Raw genomic sequence first — 15623 nt, forward strand, 5'->3', positions numbered from 1 at the left:
TTCTATGTTTTTTTTTTTTTTTTTGTGGAAGAGGTGAATAACACAGGGTCCAGAATTAACATTTGCAGTATGTCAAATGTGAGGGAAAATTGTCTTGATTAAAAATAAATAAAAAAGGCAAATTAATTATATTTTAAGTAAAAAAATAATATATCCTTTCTATCAGCCATAATGAATTAATATAATGGTAAACATAATGGTTTGATTTGATCAAAATTAATTGAAACAAGCAGCATTTAGTTAAAGGAAAAGTTTATGACAATGTAAAAGTCATTACTATCATGTCTGGTCCATTAATTAAAAATGATTTACTTTAATAAAAGATTCACACATAAAATATGCTCTCACAAATCTGATAAAAGCCATAGTCATAGGGACAAATTTAGTTCTTGTGAGAGAAAAATTGCAATATAAAATGACATTTGCTGTTTGTTCAAACTAATTATATTAATTGAGTTAAAACATTTGAGTAGTTTTTTTTTTGTTGAAAACTTAACTTTCGCATGAGACGTTAAACCGAGGTCCCGACTCTCTGTGGTCGTTAAAAATCCCAGGATGTCCTTCGAAAGGAGTGGGGGTTTAACCCCGGCATCCTGGCCAAATCTGCCAACTGGCCTTTGTCTATCATGGTTTCCTAACCATCCCCATATTCCAATTGGCTTCATCGCTGTCTCCTCTCCACCAATCAGCTGGTGTGTGGTGTGCGGTCTGGCGCAAAATGGCTGCCGTCGCGTCATCCAGGTGGATGCTGCACACTGGTGGTGGATGAGGAGATCCCCCCATTGTGTGTAAAGCGCTTTGAGTGCCCAGAAAAGCGCTATATAAATGTAAGGAATTATTATTATTAATTATTATTATTATTATTATTAACTGTTTTATGATCAATCCACTTAAATTTTGGGGACTTTAACCATTTTTAAGGTATACCGCAGTTTGGAAAAGTCAGGGTTTTAAAACTGCCATAATTTTCTGCTATACCGCTCCTGACTTCCTACAGTATATGTATATGTACGTTATTTTAAATCATCATTAATATTTTTTTTACATTTTTATATTTTGTTTTTTAGGACAACAGTCTCTCCAGCAGAAAGATCTCCAAATACGCCTTTTCAAGTTGATGAACACAACACAAGTCAATGATTAATTCAAATTATTTAGCCTGACATGTTTACTGCTCCTAAATATATCCTAAAATGAAATATATTGTGTTCAAAAGGGAAAAAGTTCTTGTTTTTTACCCAGACATTTAAAAAGAACATATTTTAGAGCAGTAATCACAAAACCGTAAAACCGTGATATTTTTATCCAAGATATTTTTATTATACCGTCAGAAGCATATACCGACCCATGCCTTATTAAATTTGCAAAAACTAACAAGTTAACTTAATTCTTTCATGTTGTTTCAATACAAATCAATTGTGTGGAAGCCAGTGTTTTTTTACAGTGTACAGCAAATTTATAAGCCTTCCGCTAATCTTTTTTTATTATAACTTTCTACTTACTTATTTTACTTATAACTTACTTCTCACTTATTTTTTTTAAATTTGTCTGGATTAAAAGCTTTTTTAGATTGGTTCAAAACTATTTTTAAAATTAGTTATTAGTTTATTAGCCCCTTTAACCCCTTTTTTTCCCATAATTTCTAAAATATTAGCCTTCAACAAATGGTTGATATGTTGGTTTATGGTAAACGTACAGGACTTAATACATATCCTAGGAGAAATCTGAAAATATGGAGCGTGAGACCAATTTAAAAACATATTCAAAATAAAACATGTTTGAATACTAAATCATCTGTATTTTTTGAAGTATGCCATAAAATATTTCAGTTTCTCATTTAACATTTTTTTTCTTTTTTTTTTCCTTTTCTTTTTTTTTTTTTACAATGAAACCAAAATCAAGTAACAGTGCAATTTTTATTTTTTTTGGTAAACCAACAATGATGTTATTACTTAAAACAATAAAAACATGATCAACCGTTTGGTAGATGGGCAGTCATCTCTGATTTTTTTTTAGATAGGCTACAGATCAAACCATTGTTGACTACTGACTTGCCTAATTTAACTTATCTGCCAAGTTAACCTAATTGACCTAGTGGAAGTCTTTACATTTTAAGAAAGAGCACTAGTATCTTGCAAAATAACTCAAAATATATTATGAACTGCCATCTTGGCAAAGATAAAATAAATGTGTAAATAGAAATAAAAATAAAAAGAGTTTAAAATGTTTTGAAGAAATGACGGTTAATATTTGGAAAAATTAAACAGAAGAGCTAATAATTTTGACTTCAACTGTAGATTCACAGCCAGTAAATCACAATTATGGTCATTAAAATATCTCAGTTGACTCAAATCGTAAGGTGCACTCAAATTACTTTTTGCTGCTTGGTATAACTATTTATATAAAATGAGCTCAAACAACAATTCTTGAGTTTTTTTTTTGGGACAGGCTAATTATTTTATGTTTAATCAGCTTAAAATTGTAAAAAGTTAACTTAATTGATTTGCATTGGGATGACATGAAGGGACTGTGTGGAACCCAGCATATTTTACAGTGTCAAAATGTTGATTTTGGACCCTGGGTGAACATTTTTGATAATAGAAATATTAGATTTAAACCCTCCAAGCATGATCATCATAAGAGGTGTTAAGACTTTAAGAACTGATCAACATGTGCATTATTTGTCAAAGCACCTATCTCTAACTTCACCCTTCAAGAATTTATAAAATCCCTTGATATATGACAGACCTAAATATGAATCTTTGAGGCAAATGAAAGTAAACAAAGAAAAAGTGGCACAGTCAAGTTTTGAGCCGGTGCTGCTAAAGATAAAGAGGTTCGGTCATCGGCAACTTCAACAAATCTCTCAGCGGAAAAGTTCTTTGCTGATTCTCCAGATAGCCATTCATAACATATCGACTGACACAGCCATGTGCTTGTAGGACTCATCCAGATCCAGTCTAATCACACTAGAGTCCCCATGAAAAATATCCCGACATCGATTTCATCCTAGAAACACCGAGAAATGTTTTCACGATCGACGAAATTCAGCGTAGTCCCAAGTGATCATACAAAAATCAAAGAGCGCAAGAGATAGAGACACAATCCAAGCACCGATTCGTCAACCTCACAGGTTCCACCAACATCTCGAGATACAAAAGAAGAGATTTGAACGCTGCAAGCATCGCAGGTGCAAAGACACATTCGCTTGTAAAATGTACAGTGTGTTTCTGACTGATTTACATCGAGTGGCCGGGCTGTCCTTCGCAGATTAACGTCACTCACCAAAAAACAGAAGTGAACAATCCTTCTGCTCCAGCCTAAAACGCCTATTGACCCTCAAGGTCTGAACGAGCCAGCCATCGGGAGTATGAAAATGATGCTCCTGTCTTGTCCAGACTCCATGTGCACATCTCCATCTGGATCAGGATATAAATCTACATCCATGGATCCTCACTAAGCTTCCATGTATTCCTGAGAACTAACCTGTTCAGCATATCACTGCTGCATCAGAGTGACCCTGGGCAGAGTTTGTGTGTGTACAGTACGTGTGTGTTCGTGTGCTGAGCTTTAGGAAGGTCATGATGATGTCCCGGGTTTAGACTCTCTATCCTTTGAGGGGTCTTGGAGGAGGCTTGCCGATCTCTACTGAAATGTTGGTGTAGAGCGGGTACTTCTTTATGGAGACCACTCTATACATGAGCGAGCTGATGCCATCTTTTCTCATGGTGTTCTTGGTGTTCTGGATCTTACTGAACCTGGAGAACGAAGTCGAAAACAGACAGTATTAGATGATAGGGCTGCATTATATTGGAAATACCTGACATTGCCATATTCTTTTGTTCTGCGATATATATTGCAATATAAATACAATTTCACAAGATGACATAAATAATTCTATTTGGATAGAATTGATCGTTTTATTTGATTGATTGGGGTGATTCTGTAGGTGCATCTGCATAAAACCTAATAAACAATCTACAAGCATACAAAAACAATAAAAAACACACACAAAAAAACATTAAAGAAATGAAATAAACCATTATTTATTGTTTTCCTAGGAGTCTAACAGTATTCAGGTACAGTATTTCAGTAATCTAATGTAAAATAATACTGCATAGTCTCCGTTGTATAAATAATTCAATAAAATGAATTGTTACAATGGTACACTTTCTTATGCCTTAATGGTTTCAAATTCCTCATACAGTCACATGCCTCAAAAACACATGCAAATGATAAATTATAATCCAGAATCAACAATGCAAATCTTACAATGTGACTATTGTGAACGCTTACATTGTGAAATCGATGCTGAAATGATATATTGTGCAGCCCTATTTGAAGAGTCTTGTTTTTTTAAGGGCACCTACAGTATGATGAAAACACATCTTTTAGGAGCTGTTTGGACAGCACTGTTTGTAGGTATAGTGTGTCCACAGTCATATTAGTGTGATACAAACACAATAAATCTCTTTTTAAAATTTTCTGACGTTAAAATAGGATCCAAATCCCTTCCATTTTGTTCTGTTCAGCTTGCTGTGATCATCAGTCATCATCAGATATGATCATGAATCAGTTTTACAAATTTGAAATGTTTTCATAACAGTGCATTTCACCATGTCTATCACCACAGCCGTGTGTCAGTACAATTATAAAAGAAGACGCTCCAATCCTGGTTTGTGGTTTGTTTGGTAAATCAGGTTTATTTTGTAGATTATTTCGTGTTTTGCCAAATTTTTTTTAATTTGTCTCATTTGCATTGTCCATGTTTGGCTTAAACCTGGTCAATCAGAAAGGAGAAAACAGCAAGCACGCTGATTTCATGAAATGAAAAATCTAGTTGTAGCATCCACACAACACTGTACCCAGGCCAGCGTTTTCAGAAAGTTTCTGTTTTAGCCACCTGATACTCTGTTTTTGTGTGGACAAACCACAAAACCGCAAAGAAAAAAGTACGATTTTGAAAATAAGCGTATGTGTGGACAGGGCCTAAGTTGTTAACCAAATCTAATTGTGTATGCATGTTGGTTAAAAAAAAAAACAGAAAACAGTAAAGTTTAAGGGCAAATAAAAGAAGTTTTGAAATAGTATATTGCCAAGGTTGGTGTTTAGATAAATATTTATGCAGAAAATGTGCTTCTGCAAGCTCTATCCAGTCCTTGGAGCAACCTTTGTGTTGGACTGATTCTGTTTGAAATTGTGACATCAGTTCGATCTTTGATTTCATTTTTTCAAACATTATATATCAGGCCCGTAGGCAGCCTGTGTAGTGGTTAACTTTTTTTTCCAGAAAGTGGACTTTTTTGCAGTAATACACCTTTAAATGTTCTTTTTAATCATGAGATTTAAATTCTACATTTTAAGCATTATTATTAGCTGGACCAGTTTCTCAGATGTTTATCATATCCACACTTTTTAATGTACCATTAATATTTCCTAAAGATTTAGAATAAAGAAATATGATACAAAAAATCTTATAAAAAAAAAACATTTATTACATCGTATATCAGAAGACAAAATATAAAGTTCTGTTAAAGTTTTAAATTAAAAATGAGTCTAATGTCATTTATTAGGCAAGTAACAAAGTGGCCAGCACATTCAACTTTCCTCAGTCAGAATTTGGCCATTTCAATAAAAAATAAAACATAACAACAACAAAAACAACAATAATAACAATAATAATAATAATTATTATTATTATTATTGTTATTATTTAGAGCGTCACAATTTTTCTAGCCTCTCTTGTAAAAAAAAACAAAAAAGTTAATTTGAAATTTCATGGATAAAAACAATAGGCAAAATACTCAAATCAGTTTTAATATGGTCTGCTCTTGGTGCTACAAACGTTTTTATTGGTCTTTTTTTTTTTTTTTTAAATCAAGGGCCAAGATTTAGAATAAAAGTTACTTGTAAAACGCTTTTTCTATTTTAAAACAATACAGCAGTGAAAGATGACTTTACTTAAATCAGATTGTATGTTTTCTTGCACAGCTGGCCTTATAAAAAATATTTGTTAGTATTGGCCAAAACTGATTAGCTGAAGTCACACCTATTCTGCCAGGATTCTGCTTGGTCTTAAATACTTTTTTGGTAGGTTTTTATTTTTTTACTGTTCATGATGGCATAGCATTTAAAATAGGACAAGTGAGCTTTTTTTAAATTTTTATCTTCACAGTTTGGATTCATTTTGTTGTGAGAGGACAACAGAGGATAGACATAATTGTGATTTTGTTATTCTTTTAGAGCTGCAGGTGAAGATTATCAGACAAATGATCAATTGTAGGTCTATTCATACACCAAAATAACTTCAGAAGACCTAAATTGGAATATAATGCAGACGCTTCATTTGATGCTTTCATAGTGTTTAAGAGCCTTTTTTAAACCATGACAACTTATGGTAGGCTTCCTAAAATATTCAGATAAATAAACTTCCTTGAAAAAGTTTGTGATGGTCCCCTTTAGTCCTTGTGTCACCTGATTATTATTTGCAATGATATGGCATCCAATGTTTATTTATAATGCTGATGATACAGTAATATTACTCTACTCACTCTAAATTTACAGTACCCTACCATTCCAGTGAGTGTTATTTAATATTTATAACGAAGTTACTTTTACAGACAACAGAAATCTTAAATAAACAATCAACAACAAACATTTTGGGTAGACAATTTTTTCTTTGGATGATTTAGATTTAGATGCTAAATCCCTGTGGTAAATTTCCAACTGGCAGAACATGGTGCAAGTAAACCCAAGTTGATTGGTTTAACAGAAGAAATGGCATGCTGATAAAACACACTTATAAGTCTCCGCTGAATGCTAATGATACATAAATCCCAGTCGAAGCACACACATACGGTTATATCAATTTCAACCAGCAGGGGGTGAAATAACATCTATAAAAGGTGCACAGAGCTTTAACAAAGACAAAACAAACAACCCTTGCACTATTAGCCTTGAATCAAAACACACATTAAGTGGCACACTGAACATTTTCAAACACTTATGCAATATAACAGAATGGATTTTACATTAAATTTAGCTTAAAAAAAATAAAAGAAATAAGCTTCATGCTCTGGGCTCTGGAAGATAAGAGGAAAAAGACATATTAGCATATGAGACTCCCATGGTTATCAATAAAACGAAAGGTTCCTTAAGTTTAATGAGCTCAGCTAGAAAAGTACAAAGCATTCAGGAGGTGGGCTTTACCAGCAGTGTTTTATATTACATCTTAACCTCTATCCCTTAAGGCACTTAAAACGATATACATTTCAGCCTTCCCCCAAGAAGAACCATATTAATAAATAGCACACTTACTCTGAGAACGCCACAATAGTAGGAAAGAGTGTTCAGGTTGTCTGTTAAAGGGAAGCTTGATTTAGTGTATGCTGATCTGTCAACTTCTATATTGGCTTAGGTTACAAGCAGTGGTCAGCGAAGTATAAAAATCAGATACTTGAGCAAAAGTACAAATACCTTAATAAAAAATACTCTAGTAAAAGAATAAAGCAGCCCTTTTCAATTTTACTTGAGGTAAAGTACAAAAGTATTTCATTTGTAATGTACTGTAATGCTTATTTTGGAAGAAAAATGTGTAAACAAAAGTTTATTCATTCATTTTCTCATTGGCTTAGTCTCTTTATTAATCTGGGGTCGCCACAGCTAATTGAACTGCCAGTCTTGAACTTATCCAGCACATGTTTTACGTAGCGAATGCCCTTTCAGTTGCAACCCATCAGTGGGAAACACCCATACACACTCAATCCCCCACATAATTTAACCTACCTAATTCATCTTTTATCGCATGTCTTTGGACATGTGGTGGAAACCGGAGCATCCGGAGGAAACCGACGCCAACTAGGGGAAAACATGCAAACTCCACACAGAAATTCCAATTGACTCATCCAAGGCTCAAACCAGCGACCTTCTTGCTGTGAGGCGATTGTGCTACTCAAAGCGCCACCACGTCGCTCTTACCAAAAGTTGTCAGGTGTAATTTACAGTATGATATAAAAAATATTTAAATAGTAACATATCATATAACTTATTAGTGTATGACTATAATAAAAACAAAATGTGACAAATAAAAACACACCATAAAATATATAACATGTTAAAAAATATAAATATAAAAGCTAAGCTATGTAATCATATAAAGTCTAATATGTGTTACAGCAGCAAAATATGATCATTAATTTACATTACGTTAATGTTATATTTAGATTTACAACAAAACCTACCCCATTTAGATCAGTTTGTAAATTCAGCTAATTATTTGCTTAAGACTCACTTTGAATGAATCATATGAATACAGTAAGTGAGCTTTTTACTGGAGACTCGGTCTGAATGAATCATTTGAATCAGTGAGTCGTTGACTTAAGAACAGATGTGGTGGTCAGATACTATAAGTAGATACTATAAGTACTACAATTGGGTAGCGCTGTCGCAAGAAGGTCGCTGGTTCAAGCCCCAGCTGGGCCAGTTGACATTTCTGTGTGAAGTTCCCATGTTCTCCTCGTGTTCATGTGTGCTCTGGTTTTCCCCACAAGGACATGCGCTATAAGTGAATTGGGTAAGCTAAATTGTCTGTAGTGTACTGTATGTGTGTATGTGTACAGTATACCTGGTCCTCCTGGTTGGGGGTTGAGCATTGGGCTAACTACCCACCTCCTAAAAATGAGATGTTACAAAACACCAACATGCTGCGGCCAAATATCAATTTTGATATAAATGGCCCTGGAAGTAAGTATTAGATGTTAGTATGAATATGTTAGTTTGTTAGTGTGCTACAAAACAGTGACAAAATTCACATTTAGAAGATATAAACCAGACACAAACATCCAAAGCTTGCAGTTTGCCACTTCTGCCTAAATCAGGGGTGTCTAAACTGGGTCCTGGAGGGATGGTGTCCTGCAGATTTTAGCTCCAACTTGCCTCAACACACCTGCATGGATGTTTCTAGAAAGCTTAGCGAGAGCTTGATTAGCTGGCCCAGGTGTGTCTGATTATGGTTGGAACTAATCTTTGCAGGACACCGGCCCTCAAGGACCGAGTGAGGACACCCCTGGTCTAAATAGATCAACAAGCTCTGCCCCCTTCTCATTTGCTTTTCATTTGATGCGCTTGACCTCAACCACTTTCACAGGCAGAGCTGTGATGAAGCATTTCAATGTTTTTATTTTTAAATAGGGATGAGCTTCTCTACTGTATATCTCTTCCTCTATTATTGTTTCAGTTGAGATTATGTCAAACATCAAATTAAAAAATGTCCATTTCAAAGCATTTCACCAGACCTTTAAAAAAAGTACAGTAGTGAAATAAAAATGCTTAATGTACAACGCTGATAATTAAATAATATGTGGATTATGATTCATATAGACTACTTGAATGAAATAAAGTATTTAAGTAGGCTCACAGTGAAGCTGAATTAATATTCATGTGCACCAGTGAGCGGCAGCACTAACGAATCTGAGGACAGTTGATGAATAGAAGCAGAGCGTCTCATTATGGAGGCTGATGCTCTTCAGTGAAGTGACCAAACAAAGAGGGCCGTGGCATTAACAGAGCTGAGGAGAGGCCAGCCATTCATCAACTCCAACAACTCTTCTTTTTAAATAACGCTGTTGTTGAAGAACGCAGCCACTTACTCTTCTGCTACACATATGTATGCAGCACATCTTAAAAGCAAATTACCTGTGTGACAGGAAATTAAACAACAATACTTAGTCTCCAGAAGTTATAAAACCTAAAGTTCACAAGAAGTAAAAGCTGCATTATACAGTAATATGCATCTTAATTCAAGTGCTTGAGGTCATTAGGATTTTTTTTGTTCACAAGAATATTTTTAAATTGATAAAAAATGACAGCAATGACACTGACAATGTTGCAAAACATTTCAGTAACAAACACGTTTTTTCAAATTCATATAAACTGTTTTACCAAAAGTCGTAATTCATTATATTTAAAGAATTGCCTTACAGTAAAAAGGTCACTGGTTTATGTCCCAGCAGGGCCAGTTGGCATATCTGTGTGGAGTTTGCATGTTGTCCCCATGTCCGTGTGGGTTTCCTCATGGGGCTCCGGTTTCCCCCACAGTCCAAAGACATGTGCTATAGGTGACTTGAATAAACTAAATTGGTTGTCGTGTATGAGTGCATGTGTGAAAAAAATATTCATTGGATTTACTAAATAGTTTTAATGTAAGAGGTTGCAAACAATTTATATGGGGTGAATTTAAACAAACTAATTTAATAATGCCCAACTCAATTTGTTTAAATTCAGCTTATATAAATTGTTTGCAACCACTTACCTTAAAGAAAAGTAAATCTAATAAATCCCTTTTCATCGTATCTTAGTTTGTACATAAACTATTAATCTTCAATGTTCTTAATATTGCTAATAATATGGAATGTTTCTTAAGCAGAGTAATCATGTGGAAAATGTAACTTTACCAATATTGGAATTAGTGATATAATAAACAGAAAATTTATTTGATTTATTAAAATATCTCAGATTATTATTATTTCATTGCATTGTTGATGAAAAATAATGCATACTTACAGTAATAAGCATAAGGGAATATTAAAAATAAACATATATATATGGGCAATATCCCACGAGTAGCAGTGCGATATGGCTGTATATCAGCACTGGTGCGAGGCTGCAGGCAGAGTGCCTTAGCGTCCCATCAGTGCTGATATACAGCCATATTGAACTGCTACTCGTGGGACATTGCGTTTATACAACAGTTCAACGTCAAAACAGCAGAAGCTGTTCTTACTAACCAACGTCACTTTAGAGCTAGTGTTTGAATGATACTCTAATAGCCTAATCTCTAAATTGATTACAAAAGAGCTGATTTTGTCGGGGGTGACTCAACTAAAAAAGCCTCAAAAGTACATTTTGTTGTCTAACAGCAGTAATATTTGTCAAACTGTAGTGTCTGCTTGTTGCTGGCTGTATGTGGGCAGAGTAATACACTAAAGAGGTTGTAGGGATGCTGATATTACTTAAATATCTCACAGCTATCAGCCAATCAAATTCGAGAAGTAGACAGAACTGTTATATATATATATATATATATATATATATATATATATATATATATATATATATATATATATATATATATATATATATATATATATATATATATACATATATAAGCTGCACTGACATTAATAGAACTATGACATAATAGTTCATGCTACTGACAATAACCAGATAATGGCTTACATTATATAATAAAAATAATAATAATAATAAATGTTGGTCAGCATTTTGAATATAGGTAAAATGTGACTTACTGAATTAAGCCTCATATAAAATAATTTTATATGGAGAATTTTAGCTAAAAAGTGAAACTTTAAAGGGCAACATTGTCATTAATGAGTCACTCAAGACTTATTTTTAACTACCAAAGGACATAAATACACTGTCCTCTCTACATGTGGAATTCAAAATAAATGAGGCCAAATACACTAAAATACACGGTAAGAGCGATATAAATAAAATCCAATAATCCAAATTTCCTACTCAGTTTTAAGAGGCCGTTCTGTTTGAGACTAAACCTCTTATCACATACAAACGAGCCATCTTACAATAATCCCCACAAGCCTCTAATGGAGGCAATAAAATCTAGAGAGGAAGGGATCATACACTAAATGACTTCCCATTATTCCAGTTATGGTGATAATCAATTATTAATCAGATGCCCAGATGAGTTGTGACTCTGCCACTTCCATGATGTGTGTCTGCTTGGGTTATTTCAGCCCTGGCACATGCAGAGAGAAAGAATCAGAGGAAGTGGTTTAGATGCTTCAATCTCAGTGCAGACATCCTGATGTATTGATTGTGGACAAGCCGCAGTGGCCATTGCTCTGAGGATGTTCATCATCATATGGCTGCCTTGCTTTTTTGGCACACTTAAAATGGGGCAGCTTAAAGTAAAGCTTTCTCTGACTTTCTGGCCAAGTAAAACTAATGAAACATTTGGAATATTTAATAGAGCATGATAAAATGAGTTAGATTATTTACTTTAAAAGTTTAACAAATTCAGATCATTTTAACGTGACAGTGATGATGCATCAGTAATAATAAAATGAACCCCATGTTGTCCTTATGCATTTTCAAACCTGTAAGACTTTTGTTTATTTTCAGAACACTAATAAAGATATTTTAATTCATCAATTGAAAGTCTGGTCACCCAAAATGTTGACACACTGTAAAAAAATATACGTATATTAGCAGTTATTAATATTTTGTAATTCATGCTTATATTGTTTATTTTTCTGTTTATTTATGCTTTTGAATTGCATTATGGGACCTTGAACTACCTTTTAACTTTAAAAAGTCTAGAAAAAATGACTTTTATTAACATTTTTAATAGGTTAAAGAAGATGCCCAAAGTAGGGCTTGCAGGCCAAAGTTGGTGCATGATTTGGTCCACCAATCCATCTTAAGAGAGGGAGAATGATGGCGAGGTGGTCGGGGTGACTGCCTTTGACAGGGGTTGTCATTTAGAATTTATAGTAACATTTTGTTTCTTTGTTTTATTGCTGAGCTACAAAAAAGCCAACTTAAAATAAATGATTCAACTAAATGTTGTAAATGAATCAGACTTTTGAAATGTAAATAGTGTCACTTGACAGATAAAGGCACAAGATACAGCATCTGCGAACAAATCAATAGAGGCTGGAGAAGCTCGAATTCAGCGTTAAACTCCATTGTGTTATTAATGGGATTGTTTGTGTTTTTACTGTAATATGTTCAACATAAAATGTTCAAAATTATACTGCATTAGTTAATATAATTTAAACAAACATTTTTAGGGATTTTTAAATATTACCGAATAAATTAGTCAATTACCCGTGGCAAATTATATATATATATATATGGTGTATATTTGGCCCACAGTCCTCAATCAAGTTTGCTTTTTTTGGCCCTTTATAGGAAAAAGTTTGGGCACTCTTGGTGATATATTGTCTGTGTTGGTGTTGTATATTACGTTACAAAAAACTTATAATAAACTGCCAGTACATTTTTTTTGTTTTGATGTTACAAACTTATGTCTCTCTCTATATAATTTCTACTATTTCAAACTACTTAAATGTCAATAAATGTCACTTTGTTAAACTGTAGAGTTGAATTTTTTTGCAGCATCAAAAGTGGACAGAGCAGAGAACAAGGTCCCATACTGCAATTCACAACTGTGAATAAATGGAAAACACTTGTGAATCAAAAAAATACAGAAACTGTTCTTTAACAAATTAATATGTTTGCTTAAAAGACTCATGCAGGATTCTGCCACTTCAGTATTGTAAGTTCTTGTTTTGGTGGCAGAGTCCAGGCACTAAGCCTGTCTTTTCTAGTATGTTGTGCTTGGCGTGAGTATTCTGTCATTTCTGTCATTGAACTCATCTTTTAAAAACGCCCTTTCGGCCATGCTCGGGCTGTGCGTGCTCCCACTTGATGCTGCTTGCTCGGGATGTGCGCTCTCGTCCTGGGTTTGTGTATGTTCTGTCTGCAGCATGCTGTTTCATTTTCAGCGTCTCAGTCTAGTTGGCTTCGGTTTCGGTTGGCACTGGGATAAAGCATGCACGTTGCATGTGTGAGTGCACAGTAAAAGTTTTTATTTATTGTGTACTCATGTCTTGCGTTCAGTCCTCTGTTGCTTTTGTGTTTAGCACATGATTCATGTTTACATGCACTGCCTGCTTTAGTGTTTTGTTTCATGTGAACATGCGGTTAATGACTTCTCTCATTGGCTGCATGTTCTAGTCCCGTTTTACGTGTTTCTTTGTGTCATGTGCTCCCCTGTCTATTATCTAGTCCCACCCTCCTTGTTAACCCCTTATTAGTTTATTATGTTCACCTGTTTGTTTGTTAATTCTTTCTCTTTATAGTCTCCTCTTGTCAGCTGTTCTGTGCCAGTTCGTCATATGTTGTGTCCTGTCAAGTCGTGTCCTGTTTGTCCAGCCCTGATCCTTGACAACCCTGCCCAGTAAAGTTTTTTTTTTTTTTGTTCTTCTTTTGTTTTATTTTAAAATTAATAAATACTCATTTTATTATATCACTTGAGTCCTCGCTCCATTCTCCACCCACTGAACATGACCTTTATTTATTTAATTACCCATGTTTTAATTGAGGAAATGTAATAAATACATTTGAACTATATACGTACCTAATAGAACTATGAACGTACAGTAAGCAACTGTTTGATTTCACTCAATTAGGCCACATGTTTTAAAGAAAATCTACTGAATTTATCTGAAACGGGTAACAACAACAACAACAACAATAAATAAATAATAATAAAAAAGCCCAGCAACAACAACACTCTGGACACTTGGGCATTTTATTGCAAAGGTTATCTTTAAATGTATCTATAAAAAGTTATCTTTTCGATCCTTTTTATACTCATTTTCCTTTACAGGTATTTTGAAAATGTCTTTGAAAAGATGATAAGCCTTGAATTAAACTATTAAATAAAATATTTGAAAAAAAAATGAAGTTTCATTAATGCAAAAGCATTTGCAATTGATTAACAACATCATAGGCTCACAACAGGTCATTAATTATAGAATAATTAACTTCCTTATGGAGAAAATACATGAAGAAACTTAAGAGGCTGCACTTTATTAACCTCAAAATAGTTCAATCTTACAAATGCTGATATTCAGATTAAAAAAGACAAATTTATAAATACTGAAGCCTTTCATCAAATGAAAATGTGTGCTGTACCTACTGAAAAAAAAAACAGCTTAAACCAGCCTAGGCTGGTTGGCTGGTTTTAGCTGGTTGACCAGCCTGGTTTTGGGAGGTTTTGGCCATATTCAGACTGGGATCCAGCCATTTCCAGCCTGACCAGCTTGACCAGCCTAGCAAAGCTGGGAGCCCAGCCAAAACCAGATATGTCCAGCTTAAACCAGGCTGGTCAACCTGGTTTTAGCTGGTCATTTTTCAGCCTGACCAGCTAAGACCAGGCTGGAAATGGCTGGAAACCAGCCTGGAAATGGCTAAAACCCCTCTAAAACCAGGCTGGTCAGCCAGCTTAAACTAGCCAACCAGCCTAGGCTGGTTTAAGCGTTTTTTTTTTTTCAGCAGGGGTCAAAACTATTTAAAATGTTTAATACACAGCCTTTATTGTTCCTCCATCTTATCCCTGCAATGTTTTCACAGAGGAGCCCTTGGTTAATTGAAGAGCATGAGAAAAAACGATTTAGCTCACGATAAAGTGAACATTTTCCGGTCTGATGCTCGTAGCGAAGGTGGATCTCTGCGATCGACGCAGCATCATTTTTCCCCATTCGAGACAGAACATAAACAAACGACCTGTCTGTGACAACAGGCCCACTTTGGCGTGACATGTTTCAATTCATTAACTTCAGCACAGACACCTCATTCATTTCTAGCCATCGTTCTTCTGTCCTCTCCAACAAAAATGAGTTTAGCATGCGCTCGTGGCTCTCGGGGTGGGCCATGCTCATTACTTCATTTGTCTGAACCACTTGTAGAAAAAAAGACAAAAAGGAGGAAGAGCCAGACGTAAATAGAGAGACAGTAAGGGAGTGAACGAGAAAGAGAGATCAAGGAGGGGAAAAAGAATGAGAAAGAAACTGGGC

General features: G+C 34.6%; 1 protein-coding gene across 3 annotated transcripts in view; it reads right to left on the reverse strand.

The window, feature by feature from the left end:
• Nucleotides 1-1272: 1272 nt before the first annotated feature.
• The window catches only part of b4galt2 (UDP-Gal:betaGlcNAc beta 1,4- galactosyltransferase, polypeptide 2), a 201831-nt gene continuing 187480 nt past the window's right edge, over nt 1273-15623 (reverse strand). For 2 of the 3 annotated variants that reach the window (XM_005163473.6, XM_073910789.1), the window contains one exon: nt 1273-3758. In XM_005163473.6, coding sequence (XP_005163530.1) covers nt 3608-3758 — 151 coding nt within the window. In that variant the 3' untranslated portion in view covers nt 1273-3607. The remainder of the gene's footprint in view (nt 3759-15623) is intronic. The other variant, NM_001128385.1, reaches the window with a different exon arrangement.

The sequence above is a fragment of the Danio rerio genome, chromosome 2 (assembly GCF_049306965.1).
Source record: "Danio rerio strain Tuebingen ecotype United States chromosome 2, GRCz12tu, whole genome shotgun sequence".
Taxonomy (NCBI): domain Eukaryota; kingdom Metazoa; phylum Chordata; class Actinopteri; order Cypriniformes; family Danionidae; genus Danio; species Danio rerio.